The sequence below is a fragment of the Lycorma delicatula genome, chromosome 2 (genome assembly GCF_047948215.1).
Source record: "Lycorma delicatula isolate Av1 chromosome 2, ASM4794821v1, whole genome shotgun sequence".
Classification (NCBI taxonomy): domain Eukaryota; kingdom Metazoa; phylum Arthropoda; class Insecta; order Hemiptera; family Fulgoridae; genus Lycorma; species Lycorma delicatula.
Window position 1 is genome coordinate 140801757 of NC_134456.1, and position 27878 is coordinate 140829634.

Genomic DNA, 27878 nt, shown 5'->3' on the forward strand with positions numbered 1-27878 from the left:
TATGTTCTTCAATTGTTATTGTTGCTGTTTGGTTCCTGTACATGTTAGCAATTGTTCTTCTATCTCTGTATTTGAACCCTAATTTTTTTAAAATGCTGAACATTTTATTCCAATCTACGTTATCGAAAGCCTTTTCTAGGTCTATAAACGCCAAGTATGTTGGTTTGTTTTTCTTTAATCTTCCTTCTACTATTAATCTGATGCCTAAAATTGCTTCCCTTGTCCCTATACTTTTCCTGAAACCAAATTGGTCTTCTCCTAACACTTCTTCCACTCTCCTCTCAATTCTTCTGTATAAAATTCTAGTTAAGATTTTTGATGCATGACTAGTTAAACTAATTGTTCTGTATTCTTCACATTTATCTGCCCCTGCTTTCTTTGGTATCATAATTATAGCACTTTTTTTGAAGTCTGACGGAAATTCCCCTTTTTCATAAATATTACACACCAGTTTGTATAATCTATCAATCGCTTCCTCACCTGCACTGCGCAGTAATTCTACAGGTATTCCGTCTATTCCAGGAGCCTTTCTGCCATTTAAATCTTTTAATGCTCTCTTAAATTCAGATCTCAGTATTGTTTCTCCCATTTCATCCTCCTCAACTTCCTCTTCTTCCTCTATAACACCATTTTCTAATTCATTTCCTCCGTATAACTCTTCAATATATTCCACCCATCTATCGACTTTACCTTTCGTATTATATATTGGTGTACCATCTTTGTTTAACACATTATTAGATTTTAATTTATGTACCCCAAAATTTTCCTTAACTTTCCTGTATGCTCCGTCTATTTTACCAATGTTCATTTCTCTTTCCACTTCTGAACACTTTTCTTTAATCCACTCTTCTTTCACCAGTTTGCATTTCCTGTTTATAGCATTTCTTAATTGCCGATAGTTCCTTTTACTTTCTTCATCATTAGCATTCTTATATTTTCTACGTTCATCCATCAGCTGCAATATATCGTCTGAAACCCAAGGTTTTCTACCAGTTCTCTTTATTCCGCCTAAGTTTGCTTCTGCTGATTTAAGAATTTCCTTTTTAACATTCTCCCATTCTTCTTCTACATTTTCTACCATATCTTTTTTACTCAGACCTCTTGCGATGTCCTCCTCAAAAATCTTCTTTACCTCCTCTTCCTCAAGCTTCTCTAAATTCCACCGTTTCATCTGACAACTTTTCTTCAGGTTTTTAAACCCCAATCTACATTTCATTATCACCAAATTATGGTCGCTATCAATGTCTGCTCCAGGGTAAGTTTTGCAGTCAACGAGTTGATTTCTAAATCTTTGCTTAACCATGATATAATCTTATCTGATACCTTGCAGTATCGCCTGGCTTTTTCCAAGTGTATATTCTTCTATTATGATTTTTAAATTGGGTGTTGGCAATTACTAAATTATACTTCGTGCAAAACTCTATAAGTCGGTCCCCTCTTTCATTCCTTTTGCCCAGCCCGTATTCACCCACTATATTTCCTTCTTTGCCTTTTCCAATGCTTGCATTCCAATCTCCAACTATTATTAAATTTTCATCTCCCTTTACGTGTTTAATTGCTTCATCAATCTCTTCGTATACACACTCTACCTCATCATCATCATGGGCGCTTGTAGGCATATAAACGTTAACAATCGTTGTCGGTTTAGGTTTTGATTTTATCCTTATTACAATGATTCTATCGCTATGCGTTTTGAAATACTCCACTCTCCTCCCTATCTTCTTGTTCATCACGAAACCTACTCCTGCCTGCCCATTATTTGACGCTGAGTTAATTACTCTAAAATCACCTGACCAAAAGTCGCCTTCCTCTTCCCACCGAACCTCACTAATTCCTACTATATCCACATTCACCCTATCCATTTCCCTTTTTAAATTTTCTAGCCTACCAACCTTTTTTAAGCTTCTAACATTCCACGCTCCGACTCATAGAAAGTTATTTTTTAATTTTCTGGTGACCCCTTCCTTAGTAGTCCCCACCCGGAGATCCGAATGGGGGACTATTTTACCTCCGGAATATTTTACCAAGGAAGGCGCCTCCATTGTTGTTATGTGAAAATGCAGAGAGCTACATTTTCTTGGAAAAAAAGCAGCTGTAGTTTTCCATTGCTTTCAGCTGCGCAGTACTCAGAGGACTGAGTGATGTTGATACGGCCGTTTAAGTCATTGTGACTCACGCCCCTAACAACTACTGAAAGAGCTGCTGCCCTCTTTCAGGAATCATTCCTTAGTCTGGCTCTCAACAGATACCTCTCCGATATGGTTGCACCTTCGGTCCAGCTACTCTGTATCCCTGAGCACTCAAGCCCCCTCACCAACAGCAAGGTCTCATGATTCATAGAGGAGGATTTACTTGACAAATTTTATATATATATTTATATAAATTGTATTCCTGTTCAGGTGTACTCTGCAATAACCATACTTACCGATGTTTTCTGTTACAGAATTTTTTTCTCTGCCTATTAATCTTTCATTTTTTCCTATTCATATGAAAAAATATAACTATTTCAAATTTTTTTTAAATAATTGTCTTTTTTTAATATGCTTTTGAAATAAATTATCTGAAATTATGTAATTTTAAGAAATTGAAAGAAATTATGTATTGCAATCAAAAAATGATTGATTTATAATAATTATGTATAAAATCTTATTTGCTAATTCATTGAGCAGTTATTTACCCATGAAGTATAACGTAATATTTATTAATTAGAATAATATTGTTTTTATTTGAACATACACTATTGTTTATTACTGCTTTTTAGAATTTTCTTAACAAAAAGTGTATCAAATTATTGTAATTTTTTAAAAGTAAATAAAAGTTTGGTTGTGCAGTTGTTGGAATAGCTGAAGATAAAAGGACACCAATGTGAATTAACATTAGCAACCAAATGTTGGGTGATATTTTCTGGTCAATTGTGAAAAAAAGAAACAACAGTCAAAACAGTGACTGCAAAAGGTGAACCTGCTCAAAAAATGTAAGGTCAGTTACGTTGGCTGGAAAGGTGATGGCAACTGTTTTTGGTATAATAATGAAATTTTGTTTATCGATTATCTTCAAAAAGGTAAAACAATAACGGGAAAGTATTATGCATCATTACTTGACAAGCTGAAGGCGCAGAAATTTTAAAGAAAGATTACATTTTAAGAAAAAGAAAGTGCTTTTCCTGCTCATACAAGACAATGCGCCTGCTCACACTTCGACGGTGGCCATGATTAAAATTTATGAATTTGTTGACCACTCACTGTTTTAACCAGATCTAGCCCCAAGCTACTTTTTCTTGTTTCCTAACCTTTAAGTTTCGCTTGGAGGAAAGAAATTCTCATTGGATGAGGAGGTTATCACATATGTAAATGCCTATTTTGCAGAGATACCAGTTAATATTTGGAAGGTTAATAAGAGGTTATAGCATCACTGGAAAAAATGTATCGACTTGACAGGAGACTTTGTTGAAAAATAAAACTATATTTGACAGAAAAAATACGTCTTTTTATGTTAGGCTCAAAACTTTTCAGATAACCCCATCGTGCGCGCGCGCGCGTGTGTGTTAGATTGTCTTAAAAGTATTGAGCCTTTGAGGCCAAAATTGCTAATACATTTATTGTTATTGGAAAATAACATTGAGACCAGAGACCACATATGTGCCAATTTTTTTTTTTTTTATTATGAATTTCTGCAGGTTTTTCAGTAACACCGTAATCCTGTCGCTATAGAACTTCTGTGGTTTCTGGTCAAAAACGTGTGACCTCTTGTGACTTGTGACTTCTTTTGAAACTTATTTAACACAATGTTAATCTAATGGTGCTAGGTTTGAACTATACAGTGGATACATTAAAACCTCAACGTCAAGTTCTCTAAATTTCTGATGTGTAATAAAAGATGTATGCGGTCTGGCATTGTCAGCGTGATGATATACAATACCATTTTTGTTGACCAGTTTCTTTTGAATTGCTAGGTGCAATCGCACTAATTGTTGACTGTGCAGATCTGAGTCTATCGTTCTGCCAAGCGGCAGCAGCTTGTGATACACGATGGCTTTCAATCCCACCAAACACACAGCATAACCTTCCTGGGTGTAAGTGTGGAATTTGCCATAAACTGTGGAGCTTCTCCTCACCATGATTTTTTATACTTATAGTGGTTGTAGGATATCCACTTTTCATCACTCATGATCAGTTGCTTCAGAAATGGCTTGATTTCATTAATGTTTCAATAGAGATTCGCAGATAGAAATTTGATAGAGTCAATTTTTCTGAGTCAGATCATGTGCCACCCAAATGTCGAGCTTATTTTTGTAGCCAGCTTTCTCCAAATGATAACTGTTTGGTGATGGATGTTTAGGTTATTGACGATATCATGATTGTTTATATGCCAGTCTTCCTCAACTTTTGCCAGAATACGCTAATGCTATTTCATGTGCAAGTGGCTCAATACTTTGTGACTACCTATTATATATAATTTTTTGAAAATTCAAATGTTCATGAACATGATGTGGGATCCCGTGAAAATTGACTATTGTTATTAGTTTTTTTTTTAGGTTTTTTGTTATTTTTTTTTTAATGGTTAAAACTTGTTATTTTTTGAAATTATTTATATATATATATATTTTTATTTTTTGTATTATTTATACAAAATATACAGAGAAAAGGCAACCAAGAATAAATTCACAAATATTAGTTAAATCTTCTTTTAGATTTTTAATTACACAAAAAATAATTAAATTTTACTAATAATGCATAAAAGTAAGAAAAAAAATTCAGTTGGTTGAGAAATATTAACTAAAATTCAATAACTTGTAGAAAAAGTATAAAAAGAGCTATAAATTAACTACAGCTCTATGCAGCAGAAATAATCCTGAATATTATATGTTTAGTATATTATTACAACAAAGAATTCAAAGTTTGCTAGTCCTTACCATAGCAAGTACTTCAATTTCACTTGACTATAGAAGTAGTAGTTCACTTGATTATAGAAATGTAGCCAGAGCATGGAGTGTTAGCCAGCCTGCCTACAGTTGTGTGATCCTAAGCGAATGTGTAAACAGATAACTATTTTTTATTGAAAACCATGTTTGATGGTATTTTCTATTTCCGAGGTAAAAGAGAGTTATAGAATTGTAGACTCATGCTCACTTCCATGTGGATGAAATTTTTAAATTCAGCAATTGGCAACAGCAATAAGGATGGTATATGTGTAGTTTCTCATTTATAGCAAAGACGTGGTGTGTGAATTTGTAGTGGAAATACTTTTGGTGTGTTCATATATAGTAAAATTTATCATTAGTTGGTTAGCAATTTGTGATATATTCTGTCAATGGCAGGTTTTGCTATTTCCATGGATCATAGAGATCCAGTACCACTTTCACCGGGACATTTTCTTGTTGGTTGTCCTCTCACAGTTTTTCCTGAACCCAATTATCAGAGGGTTGAAATTACACGATTTGGTAATTGGCCCAACTGCTCCAAAAATTTATACAATCCATTTGGAAATGATGGTCAAAGGACTATCTGCACTATCTTCAACAACGCAACAATTGGCGTTTTCCCACCCGTAACCTTTCGGTTGAAGATCTAGTTCTGATCACCAATGAAAATACTTCACCCATGCATTCAGTCAAGAGTTGTAGACTTACAAGCAGCTAATGGTTCACTAAAGATACCTATACATAAATTATGTTTTTTCCAACTTTTAAAGATTGACATAAATTTTATTTAAATAAATAATTAGATAATTTAAATTATGATATTTTCAAGATATTGTTTGATTTAATACATTATGTTATTATTATTATTTCATGTTAAAATTGTAATTTCATGTTATGATTTAATTTGCTAATTAATTTATTGTTATAAGATAGATATATATCAATATAACTATTACATTATGTTCATAGTGCTCTACACTTTAAATGATTTTACAGACAGCTATTAACTACATACACATATATACACATACAAACACACATTCCACACATACATACATAGAACACAAACATACTCATACATACCACATAACAGTATCCTGGTGTACAGTAAGCAGGTATAGATCACTGTTCTGGTATACATTAAGGAAGTATAGATTCAGTTACCTGATTTACTAGAAGAATGATTGATTATTAAAATATTTATCCACTTATTTGTTACAAAGAAAAAATTGTTGATAAACAAAGCTCTATTATTATTCATTACTATTTATTATTGTATATGTACAACTGATGTGAGCATAATTTGGGGTTTCATTTCATAAGCTCATTTCATAAGTTGGTTTAAACAAATTGTTTATCCTTTCTTTGACTCCATCCATTGTACTGCTAATCAGTATTGTCAAAGGACTATTTTCATCTTATTTCAGAATCACATTTTGATAATTTTTGGGTGTATTATTTTAGTACTGGATGATTATTAATGATAATCTACCTTTTGGGGAAGTTTGATGAACACATTCTTTCCTTGCTTAGGCTATTTTATTTATATATAACCTACTGATGTCATACAGTTGCTATAGGTAGGTGATTGCAGTAATGTGGGTAATATTTACAAGTAATGAACATTTTTACTGTTAATGACTGATAATTGAGTTTGAATTTATGAAATTCACTTGAATGGTATGAATAATCCCATTAGATGTTTAGAGCTGCTAGTTTAATTGGTGGTAGCCTGTGCTCATGTGTGAACTCTAACCTCATAATAACATTTTACAATAAATATAATAACCTTTCTCTTGAATTGAAATAGTTACATTTGAAATTGATGAAATTAATTTAAATTACATGGTGCAATTAATGCCACTGAAAAGAATACATTTTTAACACTTTCTGTAATTTGCATTTTCTATTACTAAACTAAATTTAATCCATTTTAGAAGCAATTTGAACCATTTAATTTTGATATTCTTCTATCTAGTTAGTAGCTTAAAAAGTTTAAAATAACAGTAAAATGTAACTCTTTAATTTTAAAAGTAAAGCATCTGAGTTTTACACTTTACACTTAATTTGAGGTTTACTATAATATAAATTTTTCAATAATGCTGTGTGATTTTTCATTATTTAAGAATATTGTGATATGAAATCTGAAAAATGTAATTAAATTTTTGAATTTAATTCAATTATTTTCATATCACACAATATTCTTAAACAATGAAAAATTACATATCTTTATTTACAAATTTTCTTAAATTTTTAAAGTACTATTTTTTATTTCTATTAATACTATTTTATTTTTAAATTGTTGTAATGTGTACATAGTTATATAACTCAGAACAAATTGAAAATAATTTCAGGATATGTACTAATGATGGAAACAAAGAAAGAATGTAATTTAAACTCTTGTCTTCTTTTTGCATTCTGGTAACACAGTTTTTGAGTTATAATGGGGAAAAAATTTACCCTGATTTCTATTCCCAGTAAAATGGACTGTGTTATGCATCAATAGACCAATCGCCAATTCTTTAAATTTGAGGTAATGATGCATTCTGGTTGCAAATGTCAGGAACTGCTTTGCAAATATTATTCTGAATTTCTTTGAATAGGTAAGCAAAAATGTAAATAGAAAACCTAAGCGCCATTACTACATACATACTTTTGAATTTTGCATATCAAGACCATGTGCTTCCATTAGTTTCCCATAGTGATCAGTAGACCATGTGACTGACTCTTTGTCTCTTGTTCTACTAATTCTTATTCTGTAGAGAAGATTTTAAGGTTAGTTTGTTTACTGTGATCTGTTGGGAATTTAATAGTTTTGTTTATTCTGATGTTGCTTTTTAAATAAAAAATGGATAATGTTTTAGAAAATGTTTGCTCAAGAACGACAAAAAGATGGAGATTGTCAAAAATGCTCAATCAAATATAGATTTTTCAAATATTCAGATATTGACGGATTTTTAAATCAAATTTAGACTTGTGAAAATAAGTACTACACTAATAAATAATATTAACAGGCAGTATTCCATTGAATTTTAACCTATAATATATCACTAGGTTAGGGAAAAAACTGTTTTGCCTACTTGTAGTTTTATATTTTTTAATTTTTTAAAGACTTTGTTAAACTTTTAAATAGTAAGAACAGGAAAACATAATTTTAATTCTACTATTCTTACAGGAAACCAGTACTTTTATTAGTACCCTAAGCTTAGATTATAGTTATAGACTAATTTTCAACCTTTTCCATTTATTTTATTTTTAAATACTTTTCTGATTTTAGTTTCTCTCACTTATCTTGCTCTGATATTTTTAGTGGAATATTATTGTAATTTGAGTCATTTTAATTTTTCCTACCTAAAAAAGGGAGAAAATGTAAAAATCCTTTTCAAAATTGAAATATCCGTAAAATCTGTTTTATTCATAATAAAATGTATAAGTAAATCAAAAAGGAAAAGCCCATGAGATTTCAGACATTATATCTGCTCTTGTAAAAGATTTAAAGAATTGGGGAAGGTGTTGTTAAAATGAATTTGATAAGTTTTATAGTTTACTTTTGCACAATGCTCAAACAGCTTTAATTTATGCTATTGTAATTGAAGGTGAAATTAAAAGGAAAAGAGCCTAACAGAGAAAACATTTTAGAGTTTACAAGATACCAGACATACAAGTATGCAAACAATTTTTTTTTGCTAAGCTTCAGAATTTCCAGTTGAAAAAATGATACAGGTTTGAAAAATGAAACAACCAGAGGTGTTCAAGACACATGACATTGATCATGGAAAAAAGAAACTTTTTGAGGATAAGTTCAAAAAGTCATTAACATTAACCACATCAAAAAATTTCCAAAATATAAATCCCTGTATTGTAGAAATCAAACTGAAGCGTAATATTTAGCATCAGATGTCACACTACAGCTAATGTATAATCGTATTCAGAAGAAGTAAATGTTTGTTTCTGAACAATCTTACAAAAAAATTATTTTGTAAATTCAATTTTTGAACAAAAAATTAAATAAAGATAAATTCAATGATGTATGTTGTATATTGCTGTACAAATTGGTAGCTGTAGTGGGGAAAAAAAATAATCCTTGAATGTAGAAAAAAACTCACTTAAAAAAGGTTAAAATTGCCTGAAATCTTAAGCTAAATTTTTTCAGTGCCTCAAAAACCCTGAAAATTGAAAAGTGCTACTTTTGATTTACAAAAAAAAAAACACTGATTCTTACCTTTATTTCTACCAATCTGGTATTTTAAGAGGCAAATATGGGTTTATAATTTAGGCATTTATATTAGGAAATTTTATCAAGGAATTATGTGTAGATTGAGCCGGGTACTGATTGGGGTGCCCAAGAAATTGGTAGTTGCTTAATAAAGTATTTTAAAGAAGTTATCCATTGATTTGACTCTTATGGCAGTTAGGACTGAAATATTAAAAAAAAAGAAATTTTTATAAAGAGAAGCCAAAATTTAAAAACTGACAAAGTGATCAGTGCAGACAACAGCGTCGTCTTTATTATGCTTTGGATTTAAATGTAGCATTTTAAGACAGGTGAATAATCACAGTTGTTAAGCATTCTATTTGTGTCTCAAGTTTCCTTGTTAAAAAATAAGTTAATGTTAATTTTTTTCAAATCAAATGTTATAATATTCTTTAGATAAGCTATCAGAATTTGTAGGAAAGTGTCTCTGTCCTATATGTTTTGTCTCTTGTTCCGTTACTGCTAAATGGTGTTTTGAGGAAGAAATATAAATATCAGAAATAGATAAGAGGAATAATTCACTAATGTAATTGTTACTTATGAATATGTCTAATAATTGTCAAGAGTAATGAAATATCTATATGTTGATCGAAAAATAGTTCACTTAAATGAAGTGTATGAAGATGTGAATAACTAAAGAGAATCTTAATATGGATTTACTCGCAACTAAATTTTGGCAGATGGTCTTTTGATGCATAACACAGTCCAAATGAGACTATACAAAAACTCCTCTTAGATACTAATTAGATCATAAAATTAGTGGTTTAAATATTGCTTCCAAGAAAATTTTTGTAAAGCCCAAAAAAACTGGCATGAAAGACATATTTTTTTTTGGTTTGGCATTGATTGTTGACCTTGTTAATTTTTCAATAGCAGACAAGGATTTTATAAGTAGAAATTTAATTCTTAAAAAAAACAATGCAAGTAAAGTCAATTAAGAACAAATAAAAAGTTAAGAATTCTTGTTTAAAACAAGACAAATATGGCAGAGAAATTTTTATTTTAAGCCAAACCAAGAAATTTTTTTGCTTTAATACAAAGAAAACATTACAGGAAAAACATTAACTACTCAAAATAAATAAAATTAGAATGAAAAATACAAATAAAATATACTGATTTAATAGCAGTTTATAAAGTTAACATCATAGAAAAAAAATTAAACTTTAATATTTTGTGTATGAAAGTTTCCATTAAATAGTTGAGAAATTTTTTTTCATTTCATTATGTGGGACCACCTCATCAATAATTAAATTTTCTTTGATATTGTTTGACTTATTTTTTATCTGATAATAAATAAGTCAAACATATATTTCTGAAAGACCTAAAAGTTGTTTGTAGTTTTGCATTTAATGCTGTTTGTAAATATGTAAACCTAAATTGGAAAGGTACAACTGCTCTTTATTTACATATATCTGAAACAGTTGGGTATTACTAATTATTTGCTACTTTGCTTATAATTTTAAATCTATTCATTTAGTTCTGATATACTGAAAATTTTTTATAAACTGCACTTTCTTCACTAATTTAAGACAGGTTAATAATAAAAACCTTTTCCCACCAACAAAACAGGAGATTGTTTAAGAACAGATATTTATATTTGTCTTTAAAGTGTCATGAACTTTAATAATGGATTATAATATCAATAGTTTTGGCTGTTCAGGAACAAATTCGTCCAAATGCATTAAATTGTATTGCCTTCGTTGCTGAGCTGTGTAATACCAATACTGCTTAGAACAAAACACTATAAATCAGCTATGATTTTCATTTCATTTATTTGTTTTCTATTTCACTTAATGTAATTATCATATTTCTTGCAATTCTGTATGTTCGGACATCTTTTGATTATTGTCTACCTTTCTAACTTCTCATTCAGTTTCTTCCAATTCTTCTTTCGATTTTCTGGAGTCTGTCTGTCTGTGATTGTTCGTTCAGGTGGAAGAGTGTTTCTGCTATATAAGTGGCTTCTGGTTTTATAACTGTGTTGTAGTGTCTTATTTTTGTGTTTATTGATGGCATTTTTTATTGTAAGTGTACCAGTTAATTTTTGAGCTTCAGCTTGTTTGTTTCTTCTTATTTAGATTGAGGTGTTTTTTGTTTAGGTTGTTATTATTTCTCTGATGTATTTAAATTGGGTTACGATTTTGATTTTATTACCGTTTATGTTTACTTCTTTTAATCCTGTTGGTTTTTAAGCATAATTTCTGTCTTTTCGAATGATATTTTGGGACCAATTTTATTTGCAGTGTTTAGAAGTTCTAATATCTGTGATTTAGCATCTTCAATGTTGTTTGCTAAAAATAGGCAAAACTAGGACAGTTTGCCTATTTTTACTTTTGGGGGATATTTTTTGAGCCATTCCCTTATTTCTTTTTACAGAGTTTTTTTAATAGACCAATTGCAGACTAGAGTGTGTTTTTAATATTTTCTGTGTAAATGTTAATGTTTGAAGTTTAAATTAATAACATACACTTGTTGACAACATGATGTAACATGGTTTAGTTATATATTTAAACGAAGTGAATATATTTTTAATTTATGTCATGTTTTCCTAAAATGTGTGTAAGTGAATACTTTTTTAACAGATTCTCATAAAGACTTTTGCATATAATTAGTCTTCTGAGATTTTATGCAGTTTTTGAGGCAAAAGTTTAATATTTTCTTTAATGAGATAGGTGATAGAATTAAAAAAATAAAAGTGCTGGAATATTTTTTTATTAATGGGTAGTTTTATTAAGTTTGCTGATCATTTTATGGATTATTATTGTGACAATTGCCAATTAAGTAATATTAATCAACTGATGAAATTGTAAGTATTAATATAGTAGATTATGTTTTGCTGGTTTGTAGTTTTCATTACCAAACATTAGTTTAATGGTTGACATTTTTTAACAGATGTGGATACAACAGGAGAAGTTGGTGTTTCAATTCAACAGTTGAATGTAATAGTAACTTCATCAACAGAGGTTTTACCACAGCAGAAGTACATTAAAAATCATGATGTCAGAGCTGCTGAGTCTGATGATGATGATAATGATGATGAACAACGTGATCGATTTAAAACTGAAAGGACCAATGTCATCTCTCTTAAAAATAATAGCGCAAATAAGTGGGGAGAAATACCAGATTCACTTGGTAATTTAATCCAGAAAAACTCTATATTTTGTAGTATAAAATATATTTACAGGTTAAGTTGTTAATTATGAAGTTGAAGAGATCTCAGTTAGAATATTATGTGCAAAGAAACTTGCTCTGTCTAGTTGCTTTTTATTAATATTTAGCATATAAAATGTTGAGGAATTCTTTTTCCCTTAAAGAAGAATAGAAAATCTATATAATTCCTGTTTCCTATAAACAGACTTGCTGTTTGAATAGCTTACTAAATAATGTGCAAATGTAATTTTTCCTCTATAATTTATTTTTATATGACAATTTTTTTGTCTTATACAATAGCAGATCCAGATGATAGAGAAAAAGTGTGTTTAACTTTTTAAACAAAAAGTCATAATAAAATTTACCTATGAAGTATGTATTATTTTAAGATTAACTAGTTTTATTATTGTTATTTATACATTTAAAAGATTTAAGCATTGAATGGCTCTACCCATTTCTTTATAATTATCTTTTTTAATTCTGAACTCTATTCATTGTATCTATAAAGTCTGTAAACTCTAAAATCTGTTTCAACAGCCTCTGTGATTTTTTCTTTCGAGTGTTCAGTGTCATTATACAAACACTGTACACTATTTGATTTGATGTTTGGTTATATGCTTCTGCCTACCACTTTCTGTTGTGCTGTGGAAATGTCATTATCACAAACTCACAATGTTGCTGTAGTGTAGAGAAGCACCATCTTGTTGAAATTTAGCAGTGTATATAATTCCAACATAGATAGTTATTTGACATTGTCAGAAAAGAAAAAAGATCTATTATTTTACATATGTGAGGATCCTATACTCTGGGGTTATCAAATTTTGTGTTCAGTAAATGTATGTGGTTGTTTAGTAGCCCATATCTTGATGTTAAATCCATGAACATCAGGTGTATGAAACATAGCTGTAGGACTGAACATTATAAATACTTTTTGTCATATCTATCTCATGAGATAATCTATAGTATAAGCATATCTTTTGTAGCTGTTGCCTGGGGAAGGTGCATGTAAAAACTGGAGTTTGCAATCTCTAAAACAAACTTTTTCAGAATTTTGAAAATTGTGGTTTTTTATTTGATCTAATTCTTAAGCACAAGTAACTCAATTATTTTTTTAGATTCCTCTTGTAGCTCTCCTTATCTCCATTTACTTGCTTCTAACTGATGGCCTGCTGGAATTTTGTTTCTAATAAGCTGCCACTTTACGTTAGCTGGCAATTCTTATTGTAAATATTATCTTCATACTATGGCTCTTCTTCATTGAAACCATATTTGTGAAATTGTTTCAATGAAACTTCACACACTTTTTATAGACACTTTTTTGAGTCGACTCATTTAATTTTTGTATGTATCATTTGGTTTGCTTATATTGCTTATTTAAAAACTGCATCACATTAATTCTGTTTATCTACAATTTTTTCTTTTCAATTTTGGCTACTTGGGATTGATTAAGTTCCACATTCTTTACTTTTTCTTCTTTGTTTTCTCTCTTCACGGTACCTCATCATTTTCTCTGCATGCTGTCCTTTGCATTCTTCCAACTGTTTGATTTTCAGATTCTTTTCTGGTCTTGTATTCTTGGAAACTAACATAATTCTGGTTTAAATCTTTTTTTAATATCTTTTTTGTTAAAAAGATTTTCAATATTCTGTGTTATATTATTGTTTTCAAGTTATTTAGCTTCTTTAACTCAGTTTACTTATGTTTATTTATGTCCTGTTATAGAAGATATCAAAGGTTTGTTAAGTTGAACTGTTTTACTCATTCTGACAAGGGTCTTTGTTTTCTCATTGTCTGTTATTTTTTTTCATATTTTCATACATTTCATTGTTTCTAAAATTAAATATGTTTTTACTGTCTACAGGACTTAATATTTTTAATTATAATTAGACAAATATTATGTATTCTCTTACATTATTATAATGCTTTTTTTATTCTATTGGTTTACCAATAAATATTTTAACATATTTTAGGAAAAAGGATCTTTATGCTCCTATTCAGTTAAAAGTAAAAAGAGCTAAAAATTAAATTCTTATAATTTGATATAGTTTTATATTTAAATATGTATTTTTTATGGTTACAATTATTTTTAAGTATTTGATTATTAAATGTGTTTTTATATCGTTCATAAATTGCTGTTTTTAATTCTAAAGCTTTTAACTTTTTATGGTTAATGAATAAAGAGTAAATGATAGAATTAGCTGAATGATAACAGAATTATAAAATAAATTCTTAAAACATATAGGAAATAAAAAATAAGAATTTAAAAATTTGTTGCATCATATGATTGAAAATACCTATGAATATGCTTCTCAAAACATTGTCTAGACCTAAGAAATTGATGTGTAGGAAGAATTGTATTGGGAAAGAGGTTTTTCTGTAACTATAGATTTTAAATTGGTCATAATTTCTATATCTCTATTTATTTAATTGCTGCAACTCTGGATTTTGACAAATTTGATGTAAGTTATTTAAATTGTTTTAAATAAATATGATTTTGGAACAGTTATTTAAGACATAATATGAAATTCATATTTTACTTAGGAAAAATGCATTCAACTAAACTGACTATGACTCAATTGCATGTTTTCTCAAAGGCAAAAATTTATTATTTAATGTTGTCCTTAAAATCCAGCAGCTTGGAAACATGCTTCTAAATATATTGTTTAAAATTATTAACTAGTAACACATGCTTGTTAGAACCAAAATTCTCAATTATGTTTCATAAGTGCTGTAATAAGACAGAAGCATAATTCATTAGTAATTAATAATTTATTAGCTAAAAATGTTCTAATGATACAGTAACTGTCAGATTGCTTTCTTCAAAAAAGTACTGGTCAGTGAAGCCAAATGCTGAACACAGCTTTTTTTCAAATGCTCAACACGTCAGTTTTTGCTGTGCAGAAGAATTTTGTGAATCCATTTAGGTTATTCTTTGGCCTAGAACCAGTAATTTTGTCTATTGATGTAATCTGATAAGTAAAAGTGATCTTCATATTGTGTAATTAAATCTTTAGGATTTTTACACTATGAATCTTGAAACACAGTACGAAATTCAGGTTTCTAAGATTCAGTTTGCACAGTTTGAATTTTGTAGACAAAGCCCTAAATTTTGTGTACAGTTTTGCTTATTGTACTTTCTGACAAGTTCAGTGACTTTTATTGACAATCTAGATAAGGATGTGAACTTGGAATTTTTACTTGCCTCACCCTCCCAATAGTTTCTTGAGTAGTTACAGTGTTTTATATATATATATATATTGTTCTTTTAGACAGTCTTAAAACATTCTGGGTTGACAGAAATGTATTATACTGGTCTAAGATTAGATTGCATGAAGGAATTTTATGTAATGAATTCACAATGAAACTTTCATTGTAGGGGAAACCATTGATTTAATTTTGATGTAGGCCTTAAGGGAACAACAATAGTGCACACATTATCTGTCTTCTCTCTAAATCCTCTGATAGCAACACACTCTTATTCATCAAAACCCAGTGCTGCAACAATTTCTAGCACATTTATCTTGTATATAAAGCTGAAAGTTGGAACTTAATTTAATTGGCTATGTTCTGATATCATATAATGATTGCACCTATATAAATTAAATTTTTATATAGTAATTATGGCAGTTTACTAGTAGTACTTTCCATTTTATTCTTAATTTTCAAAAAATTTGAAGTTTTTTGAAAATTAAATTAATTACTTTGTGCAAAAAAAGGAAACCACTTTATGTCTTGCTTTTCTTAGTAAGCCTGGCATAGTATTTGTTATTTTTGAGAATGGCTGTGATATTTTTGTGGTCGACTTTCTCATTTCAAATCACCTAACAATTCTTATGGTTATTGTACCAAGTCATTGTTGATGACTTAATAAGAAGTAAAAAGTTGAATTCATTGGAAAAATGAATTTCAATAAGTGTTGCTCTTCCCCCTTTCATCAGTGTTTCTTTATGCTTCTATTTGAGTTTCTGGCGCCAATCAGTTGCAGTGCTGTTAACCAACATTATTGCCGTAATCACTGTACATTTGCTAATGGATCTTTATTGGTGTCTAAAAATTATGGCTGTGTAAAAATTAATGCAACTTTCATCTCATAATTGGCAAGAGGAAAAATGACAGGTCTCATGCTTAATTAATAATATGAACAGAGAATGCCATCTTGCATGTAATGAGATTTTAAACTGCAAATGGCTATTGTACGAGGTGTGAAAGATAAAGAATTTTAATTTTTATCTGAAGGGTTTACTTATTCTTCTATATTGACATAGTCCCTATCAAAGTAGTCCCCAGAGATGCGACACACTTGGCCAGCATTTCTTCCAATCCTGAAAATATTTATAGAAAGCAATTTTTTAATAGCCTTTAGCTCACTATTTTTACCTTATTTATTCTGTTGTTGCAAATTTTAATTCCCTTTTAAACAGTGAGAACAAAGGAAAAATTCACAGAATGCCATGTCTGGAGAACACAAAGGCATCTTAGGTATCTGAATGGTGTTATTTTTGGCTAAATAATCACAAATTAATAATGAACTGAGAACTGGAGAATTATTGTGTGTAAAATCCAAGAATCTATTATGTTCAAAACATTGATTTTGTTTATGTTTTTGTTAGAAGTTTTTTTTAATTGTCTGTATTCAGACCTAATGGTTTATTTGTGAACTAATTTTACTGATTCCTAATTATTTTGTGTGGAAAGTTCTGTTGGTGGTCCCATTGTAAATTTTTCCCCAATGATTCTAGTGAAACACATATTCCAAAATGATGTGTAGTCTGATCCCATTCTGTTATTAAATATATTTTCTCATAAAAATCCAAAAATTTAGGGTAAAAAATAATACATGTTCTTTCTTTCTGAGAAGCCTTTGCTTGCTCACTTTTATGGAAGTATTCGTCTATTGTTTTACTCCATTTTCTTATTTTTTTCCAGATCCAGGTTTTATTGTGTTTGATTTTTCTGCAAATGGTTTTTTGAATTTAACATTATTTTTTGTAGTTGTATCTATATTGAAATAAAAAAAAAATGAAAATGTAAAAGTACTTTTAAGTCTGTTTAATTTTTTATAGTACTTTTACATTTTCATATTTTTTATTTCAATACAGTTACAGCTTCAAAAATAATGCTCAGTCTTAAAAAAAAACTGCACTAGAAATTGGAGAACTGCACTTTTTCAGTGCTTTTCTTTTTGATCTGGGCCGACCTTTTTATATATTATCTTTTTACTAATTTTCTTGGAAGTTTCTTTCAAAGAAAATTGTAAAGTAACCTAAAAGTAAGACAATAATTATGGTTTACTGTAAATGATAATTATTGATTAAAATTAAATGCATCCATCATGGAAATTTACTTTATAAATTTATATTGAGTTTAAATGTTGTGTTCACAGAATTATTTCCTAGTTTGATTTATTTAAAGAAAAATTAATGTCTCATAAGTTGTAAAGCTTCATGAGTTTTCTTGCTAACTGTTTAAAGAAGAAATGTGTGCTTCATTCATTTATATCTGATACAATCTAGAGTCTTAATAAACTGATAGTTTTTCTTTGAACTGGTACCAAAAGTCTTTTTTAATATTTTAAAGTGTGTTCTTAAGTAGGTGTTATGAAAAGAGCAAGATAATGAAAATATTTATTAAAAGAAGGATTTTCTGGTTTGCTAAGGGATTACTTGGTTATTAAAGGAAATTTAAATTTGTTTCTATTGATAGATTTAGTGTTTTGCCTATGGTAACTTAAGATTGTAAAATATATATCCTAAATTTTTCTAACTTAAGAGATGGCTTAGGTTTTCTATAGCCAGGTTTTTTTTTTGGTGTGTAAGCAGTAATCTAGCTTATTAGACTATCTTCACTCATTTTACCATAAAATATAAATTACTTTCTAATTTTGTTTGTACTTTGAAATAGTGAACCAACTATGTGTATCCATTGTGTGTTTACTCACAATTAAATGTGGAAATATAGAGTTTAATATATATTTAAAAATTTTTGTTTATAACTATACCCGAGAATTATGTGGATCTGCTTAAAACATATTGTAATTACAATCTGTTTGATTACAGATGGCATAGTCACTCAACGATTTAATCAGCAGCAGCAACAAAGAGGAGGCATAACAACACCCCGTGGTGCTGTATCAAGGAGAGGAAGGCAGCAACATCCACAATCCCATAAAATACATGTTAATCCACATTTTAAAAAATCTCTTCAACATCCACAACAAGGTATGCTTATAACATTGCTACAAGTTATTCTTATTAATTATTTAATTGAGTGTAGTAAACATATATAAATTTCTTATGCTTGTAGTTCATACATTAATTTCTGAATAAAATGTTCTTTTAGCTGTTATTGAGCCAACCCAAGCTGGTTGCTTGACCAATTCAAAAAAAAATTGAAACTTCCACACTTGTTTCCTACATGTTCAGGACCTTAAAACTATTTTTTTTTTTTAAATTCATATTTTGGCTACAGCCTCTGATGGGGCTGGTGATAAAAATTTCAATTTGCACAACTTGCAGTGTTTTTGTAGATGTTTATGGAAAATTAAAATGTTTCTAGTGTATTGTACTAATAAAAAAGTTGTAACCTCTCAATAACTGCATAACTTCATGAAATAACAGACACTTGAAGTCATTTCCAGTCGTCAGAAATATTCATGTTGCAACATGCTCATTTATGCTTGTTACATCATTTAGCTTTGCAGTTACTGATTGGTCATTTTGACATTAGTCAGTTACCTGTTCACATCTTTACTGAGTGTCTCAAATTTCATCCTGTGTTTGGAAATGTTTATTAAATAAATAAATTTTACTTAATAATATTTTTGCAAATTTTAGTCAGTTAAATTTTTACATTATTTTCAAGTAATTTCACATAAAACAATGGAAGAACAATGTTCCATAGAAATTTATGTGAATGAAGAGTGTCATAAAACAGGGTATTGTACAAAATATATGCCAAAAGAACTCATTAAAATTTATGAATTTAGTGATGAAAATCAACAACTTATTTTTTTACATGTTAATTCAGATGTCAAAAGTGTTTGTTAACATGAAAAATGTTTTTGTCAAAATTCAGTTACTTGAATGAAAAGTTATTGTGAATGAAGTTCTATTGTGACCATGTGAGAACTCAATAAAAAAACTTAATATAAAAACTTAATAACTGAAAAACTTAAGACAAATAACATTAGTGCAAGCTCTTAAAGAACACATTTTTCCAAATTTAAATTTAATCCCTGGAAAGTCTCTTGTGTTAACTGTTTCAAATGTATTTTTTCTCAGCAGAACAAAGAATTATACGAATGCGAACACCAAGAGCAATACATTGCCCCACATCACAATATTGAACACAATATGAATTTTTCAAATCATTAGCAGAAAAATTGTAAAAGCTGAAAACTCACCAATTCATGTCAAAATCTCAAGCTCAGTTTTTCAAGACGAAAAAATCGGCATTAGGTGAAGATGAATGTTTGGTGTTGGCAGACTTTGCAGGAAACTTTTCATTTCTTGTTCAAAATGAGATACAGATATTCCATTGGGTCAACAGCCAAGCCATAGTTCACCCTTTTGTGTTCTATTTCAAGGAAAATGATGTATTACAACACAAAAATGTCTGTATTTTAAGTGATCACTTGAAGCACGATACAGCAACATTTTATTACTTTCAAAAACTTTTAACAAACCATATCAAGGAAATACGTCAGAATATTAAAAAACTCATCTGTTTTACTGATGGTGCTTCAAGTCTATAAAAATAAAAAGGATTTTGCTAATATGTGAAGTCACAAAAAAGACTGACCTTGAAGCTGAATGGCAATTCTTTGGATCATCCCATGAGAAAAATGTCTGTGATGAGTGGGAGCAATAACAAAATGAGAGGTGGCAAAGGCAAGCCTGCAAATGCCATTAAACAGTCAGATACTAAACGTTGATGAAATTTATTCATCTTGTAATCATAAGCTGAAAAACATCTAGTATTTTTTTATTAAATTAGATGAGATAGCTAAGATGGCCACCACAAACAAAAATGGTCATCACAGGTAAACTGCTTAAATAAAAAATTAAAAAAAAATAGTTTTAAGGTCTTGAGACATGTAGGAAATGTGTGTAAGTTTCAGTTTTTTTTAATTGGTGAAGCAACCACTCTTGGGTCACTTCAAATGGATTGACCATACTTGTATTCTGTTTTAATAATAAAGATTACATTACATTATCATATCTGAAAAAAAATTAATAGTGTCATTATCCTCATTTTCTTTAAAATTGTAAAAGATTGTTTTTCTACTTTTTCTAAAGGATTCTGAATTCATTATTAATACTTTTACTGTGATACTGTTTCAAAATTTATGAATGGATTGAAGTGAAGTATTAAGAAGCTTTATTACATGTTAGTAGTCAAAGATTTATTTAATTATTCGAACTACTTATCAATTTGAAAAATATCTTGCATATGATTTTCCAAATCAATCTAAAAAATATTCAGCTGGATCAGTTTAGATTATAAGTGTGCAGTAGCATGCAAATTAATCCAAACACAGTTGTTATTTAATAAAAAGTTATTTTTTTTAGAAAAAAAAATCATACCAGTACAATTTGTGAATATTTAGTAATTGTTTGACCTCCTTTATTCTTAATTATTCCTGAACACGATTTGGTATTGATTCATCAAGTGTATTTACACATTTTTTTATTTCTTCATCATGAAACTGTACCAATATTATTGCTTTTATGTGGTTAATTTTTGTGGTACAGTTCATTTTTTGAGAGTTGGTTTTTGACTATTGCCCAATGATTTTCAGTGGGGTTTAAGTTTGGGATGTTGCCTGGACATACAAGCATTTTAACCTTTTTAGCATTTTGTTCTTCAAAAAACTTTTCCACATTTTTGGCAGTATGGCATGGGTCCCACATCTTGTAGAAACACTCCGTTGCCTTTGATAATTTGTTTTGAAGTTGTCACAACCCTATCCTTCAAAATTTTTATGTATCTTCTTTTCAACATACCATCTATTGGAAGTAATGAACAAGTATCTTCAAATGTGAAACAACCCCAAAACATTTGTTCTGATGGTGTTTAACTGATTATTGGATATGAAGTAGTGGTGTATATAATGCTTTTCTAATGTATGGAACTCTTTGCCCCTGAACATAAAAATGTGACTTGTCTGAAACCATAACATTTTTCCCAGTCTTGTTTGGTCCACAAGAACCTTTTTTTACACATTGCTTGTTTAAAAGCTGCTTTTTAGCTGGCTAACAAGCTTTTTCTCCAGCTGCAAGAAGTCAGCATCTAATAGTTGTCACGTGTAAGTCTGTTCCACTGGCTGCTAATTCTTGATTTAACTCCACAGTTGATAATTTTGGATGAAGTTTACTTTTTATCACTAATAATACTGATCATGAGTTGGATTAATTTTTCTTTTACAGTCACATTTCCCTTTCCTTTGAGGTGAAAAGGAACCAGCTTCTTTAAATTATTTTAAAATAGCAATCACGGTCCCTAGTCCAGTATCACACTCAGAAGCTATCTGTTATGTCATACTGGTATGTTAAGAGAGAGAAAAAATTTTCAAATACTTTCATGGAGATATGTCCATTATTGTGTATTCAAGACAGAGAACAAAAAATATGAAAATATGATTTTGTAATAAAAATGAAACAAAATCCAAAACAGTATTGTATTTTATTTAATGAAAATTGCTAAATAACCAAAGAACACTAACCTCACATTACACAGTTGTGATTTTAATTATTGATATTATTGCATAAAAATTAATATTTAATTTTATAAAGTAATTAAAAATAAAAAGGTAAACACAGAATAACTTTCTTCCTTTGACTACTTTGGCATTTTATCATAAAGTGTGTAAAATTTTTTGTGTTCAGATGGTAGATTTAAAAATGTAATGTAAGTGTAGCTAATTTAAAATATTGCAAACAGAAATAGATTCTGTTAATGAACTATTTGGTGATTCACTATCATATGTTTAAATTTAAATATGCAAATATTTTTCTAGTAGTTATATATTATTTTTACTACTGATATTGTTGAAACCTTAAATTCTATAAATTATTTTCTATATTTGTTATTTTGTGTTCATTAAAAATTATATGTTTTATTACATTGTAAGTAACGATTAATTTACAGTTGTTAGCTCAGCTATGTTGAGAGAAAGGTTGTTTGAAAGATTGATTTAACAAATATACGAGGGGGTGCTGAAAAGTTCCTGGCCTTGCCTAGAAAGAATGGAGCCACAGTTATGAGTAGGAAGGATGGTTAATCAGTTGGAAGCCCAGGGTCGTCAGTTTGGCAGCCATAATGTTGGACTTGTACGCAGGTGCATTGTCATGCAACAGAAGGATCCTTTTGAACCTCGATGTTTGTTTTTAATTGCCTCTTTCAAATGGTCCAGCAGGTTAGTATAATATTGTCCAGTTATACTTGATCCCTGAGGTAAATAGTCCACCAAAAAAATGCCATCTTTGTCCCGGAAAACGGACACCATCACTTTTTTGGCTGATTTCTGGGTTTGGAACTTCTTCAGCCGCAGGGAACTGCTGTGGCACCATTCTTTTGACTGTTCCTTGGTTTCAGGGTCATAAATGTGAAGCCAAGTTTCATCCTGTCACCAACCTAGCCAAAAAGCCCTCGAGCTTCAAAATGGTACAAAACGACTTTGGATGTCTCAACTTGTTCCTTCTGCTGATCATAGTTCAAATATTTTGGCACCTGCTTCGCTGAAAGCTTGCACATATTTAGGATTGTGGTAGTAATAAAACCAGCACTCTCCCTGGAGATGTCTAGTATCTGGGCTATCTTTGATGGATGTTCACCGGTCCTCAAGAATGAGCTCATGGACAGCATTGTTGCAGTGCCAGTTGCAGTTGGAGGGCCCCCAGTGTGGTGCTCATCTTCAACAGTGAAGTAGCAAGTCTTGAAACGAGATATCCAAATTTTCACAGTGCAGTAAGAAACACACTTCTCTCCCAGTGTTTGGCACATTTCAGTGTGAATATCCTTTGCTGACTTTCCCTGGGGAAACAAAAACTTCATGATGACCTGTAACTCCACTGATGATTGCTTGAGACTCTGCCATCTCATCTTTCACCTACAACAGAAAAAATTGTATGAATCATGAACACCTGATATTTGCACAGTTACATACTAAGATTTCAAACTTTCAAATGAGCCTAAAGTTGTTTTTCTGTTTCAACCACAAGGCATCAAAACCAGGAATTTTTCAGCACGTCCTCTTATATGCTACCACAGTCATCAAATTTTATTTTGTATCTAGTTAGATTTTATTTATGTTTATTAATAATGATTTTTTTATCAAACAAAATGATAAAAAGTGATATGAGTGACAGTTTTAAGATATTAATTTCACTAACAATATTTATTAACTTTACGCACTTTCAAATACCAATGAACTTTTAATACAGAAAGACAGCTTTGCAGTGAGTAATGTTATTTGTCATTTTTCTCGTAATTAAGCTTGTGTCTTATTATAAGAATATATATTGTGGACACACACAGGGTGTCCTAGGAGGATTCAGATAAACTTCATATATGTATTTCACCCATTAAAATAATGAAAAAAGTTCATATAAATACAGGTCAGAAAACCCTTCATTAGCAAGTTATGTTATGACTAGTGAAAGATTTCACTCTGATTTCTGCTACTCCACTGAAATGAAGTCCTACTGAAATTTTGGCAAGGTAAAATTAAGTAATGAATTTACTGGTTTCTTGTGATTTTTGACTGAAAAATTAAAAAAAAATTGGTTCCAGATCTGTATCACCATTATTTTCTACGAAATAGGCCATAGTAAACAAAAAATTGAGTTGAAAAATGTCGTTTTTAGCTTTGACATAAGATCGCTTTGTTAAATTGTCAATAAATAAAACTTTTTGGTTCAGTTGATATGTATTTGTCTGCCTGCAGTTTTATAGTGTTATTTCTTAATTATTATTGCATTAATACTCCACTAGGGGCATTGTAATGATGTACATTATTAGTAGTCCGTGTTTATTTTAACCCACCGGGTTGGTCTAGTGGTGAACGCGTCTTCCCAAATCAGCTGATTTGGAAGTCGAGAGTTCCAGCGTTCAAGTCCTAGTAAAGCCAGCTATTTTTACACTGACTTGAATACTAGATCGTGGATACCGGTGTTCTTTGGTGGTTGGGTTTCAATTAACCACACATCTCAGGTATGGTCAAACTGAGAATGTACAAGACTACACATCATTCACACACTCATACATATCTTCCTCATTCATCCTCTGAAGTATTATCTAAAACGGTAGTTACCGGAGGCTAACAGGAAAAAGAAAGAAAAAGTAGTCCGTGTTTAATCTCCCAGAGAGCAGAGCTCTACAAACAAAATTTTCAAACATTGTTGAAAATGTTATGATTTAGAAAATTGCTTCTTGTGTATATGTTATTATGGAGAAGTTAATTTTCAATATAAAATTTCATTTCATTTGTATCCAGTGAGTATTTGCAGATACTCATTGGTATCTAAAGGAAAGTGGAACATGTAATGTAACAAATGAACAGAAACAAATGTGAATGAGATTTAATATGATAGAACGAAGTCCAATTACTAGTACTCTTAGATTATCTACATGTTTGAAGATTCCAAGCAATAGTATATGGCAGACATTACACAGTGAAGGTCTTGATCCATATTATCCTCAACTAGTTTAGTATTTTGGAGAAGGTGATTACAATCTAAGGCTGAATTATTGCCAATGGTTAATACAAAACAGTGTGCTCTCATTACTGATATTATTTACAAATGAAGCTACATTTACGCGAGATGGGGTAAACAATACATAAAACAAACATTTTGGAAAACAAGGCAATCCTCCTGAAACCATTGAAACTAATTTCCAGCACTGTTTTTGATTAAATTTCTGGTGTTGGATAATAGGTAATGTTTTTAACGGACTTCACATTATCAACAGTAAACTCACAGGTAATGGTTAGCTGAACTTTCTTCAAAATGAGCTGCCAAATGACCTGCTAAATTACTTTTAGAGGATGTTCCACTTAGTACAAGGACTGATATGTATTTCCAACCCGATAGCACACCAGCCCATTTTTATGGTCTTGTTATTCGTTATTTCAATGAAAAATTTCGAAATTACTGGATTAGTCAAGGTGGACCAATCCGATTGCCAGCTAGATCACCTGATGTGAATTCCGTGGATTCTTTTTTTTGTGAAGATATTTGAAAGCATTAACATATGTACAAAATTCAGAGAATGCTCATTAGCATTCTCTGATTTTACAAAGAATCACTTGTACCATTAAGATAACAACTCAAAAATACTAGAAAATGTTATTTTATCTGTAACTTGCCACGCTGAAATGTGTTTTCAAGTTGATGGTGGATATTTTTTTTTTGGTTTTTGATCACCGGTTTTTTTCTCATGATTTACTGAATGATTTCCAAAATAAGGGACTATTTGTTCAATTGCAATTTTATGAGAAAACATCCTAACATGGCTAAATTTGGCATTCAGTTCATTATAATATGGGTGTAATTTTGAAAATTTGTCCGATCTATCTAGTTTTGTGTTGACTGATAAGTGAATGTACATTTTAATTTCATCAAATCCATTTCGTGTCGTTGTTTCTTGTACAAGAGGTATCCCATTATCAGTACATTTACTCCAGTACATTTTATATTGGGGAAGTGAGTGACAGCCCGTCAGAATAAAAATTCCAAAATCTTTTTTCATGGTTATTTTTTTTCTTAGCAAATTTTTTTCTTAGAAAATTCAATAATTTAGTTTTAGAAACACATCATCAAAAATTAAATTGAATTTTTTCAAGAACTGTTAGACCAGCGTATTGGTCTTTTATTTCTTGCCCAAGTAATTATTTCACTATCATCTAGAATTTTTTTATGTATTGGTAAAGAATTTTCCCAATTTGGATATGGTTTAAGTTCCTTGACTTTTTGTTTTGCTATTTTACTTTTAGTTTGTCAGTATTAACAGAATTCACACACACACACACACACACACACACACACACACACACACACACACACACACACACACACACGCACGCACGCACGCACGCAGACACGCACGCACACACACACACACACACACACACACGCACACACACACACACACACACACACACACACACACACACACACACACACACACACACACACACACACACACACACACACACACACATACATACATACATACATACATATATATATATATATATATATATATATATATATATATATATATATATATATGCATGTAGCCAGTAAAAAAAATGTTATCTGAAAATGAAAAAAACTCATTTTCATCAGTGGCAAACATCCTGACAAAATTCATTCTTAACCATTTAACCACGCTGATATTTGGTATCTTACCTTCGGGGGCCATAATTTTTTTTTAATGCGTGTAGTTCAAAATCACCTAATTTAGTTACATTTTATTCATTTATTATTTTTTATGAGAAAAATAAGTGAGTACCAAATTGGTACTCATGGCCTTTCCATGCAGCAACAAATCAAAATGCCTTTTTATGTTGTTACAATGTATTATTTACAATGCAAGTAAATAGAATTATTATTTACATATAAATATATACCTTGAGGTTAGGGATATAAAAAGTCACATTTCAAGAAAAGCATTTGTATTGAAGCTATTTGTAACTAAAAACATTTGTATTGATGCTATGTGTATAAAAAGCGAAAAACATCTTCAAAGTGGCTCTAAAGTCTACATAGGCCAATTATTTTGCTTTGGATGGATGCTGAAGGTAAAAACATTCTATGCATAGGTGTGGTTCACACTGGAGACATTTGGTGTAAACCTTTTTCGTTTTTTCTGAGCTAATTCTCTCCCTCCAACCTTGCAGTATGATTCTTGAACACTTACTTCGCTTGTTGTTTTACCAATACATGCTCTGCTGCTGGTGTTGGCAAGCAGCAGCTTGTATTAGCAATTTTTTTCTTAAGTTCTCTAAAGAGGCTTACTTTGAATTTAGTCATTTTTATTGAATACTTTTTCCAATACCACTTTTGAATAGAAATAAAGCATTTACTACTGAAGCTTTTAGCAGAAGATCTAGTGATTTTCCTATACCACTTCATTGATCTTCAAAGCGGTATTCCATAAGAGCCCATTTGATCAGTGTAATCAATGTATGATTTGGCTCTCTTATAGTCAATAGTTGATATGTTTTTCATCAACCTTCTGCATTTGATCACTATGCTTTATCAAGAGCATCAAAGCCATTATTTGTCATTCTTTTTTGCCAAAATCCCTTTCTTCAATTTGGCTTTGACAACGTCTTTTGTGATATCTTTTAAATTTTTTTGTAAGCTTCCAGCTAGGTTGGTTTTGCTTTCACCAAGAGATCTTGCCAGATTGATACTAATATACCAATTGTTCGTATATGCAGTGCGGCCAAAATTTAGGTAAGGTTGCATTAGTCACATAACTACTTTAGTAGAAACGTTCTTTGTTGGCTCTTTCTTTTTTCTAGTATATATTTTATATGTC

General features: G+C 30.3%; 1 protein-coding gene across 1 annotated transcript in view; it reads left to right on the forward strand.

Annotated features, from left to right (window-relative positions):
- LOC142319271 (uncharacterized) overlaps nt 1-27878 on the forward strand; it is a 138399-nt gene that overhangs the window by 46262 nt on the left and 64259 nt on the right. The window contains exons 6-7 of the mRNA XM_075356350.1: nt 12069-12308; nt 18383-18544. Coding sequence (XP_075212465.1) covers nt 12069-12308; nt 18383-18544 — 402 coding nt within the window. The remainder of the gene's footprint in view (nt 1-12068; nt 12309-18382; nt 18545-27878) is intronic.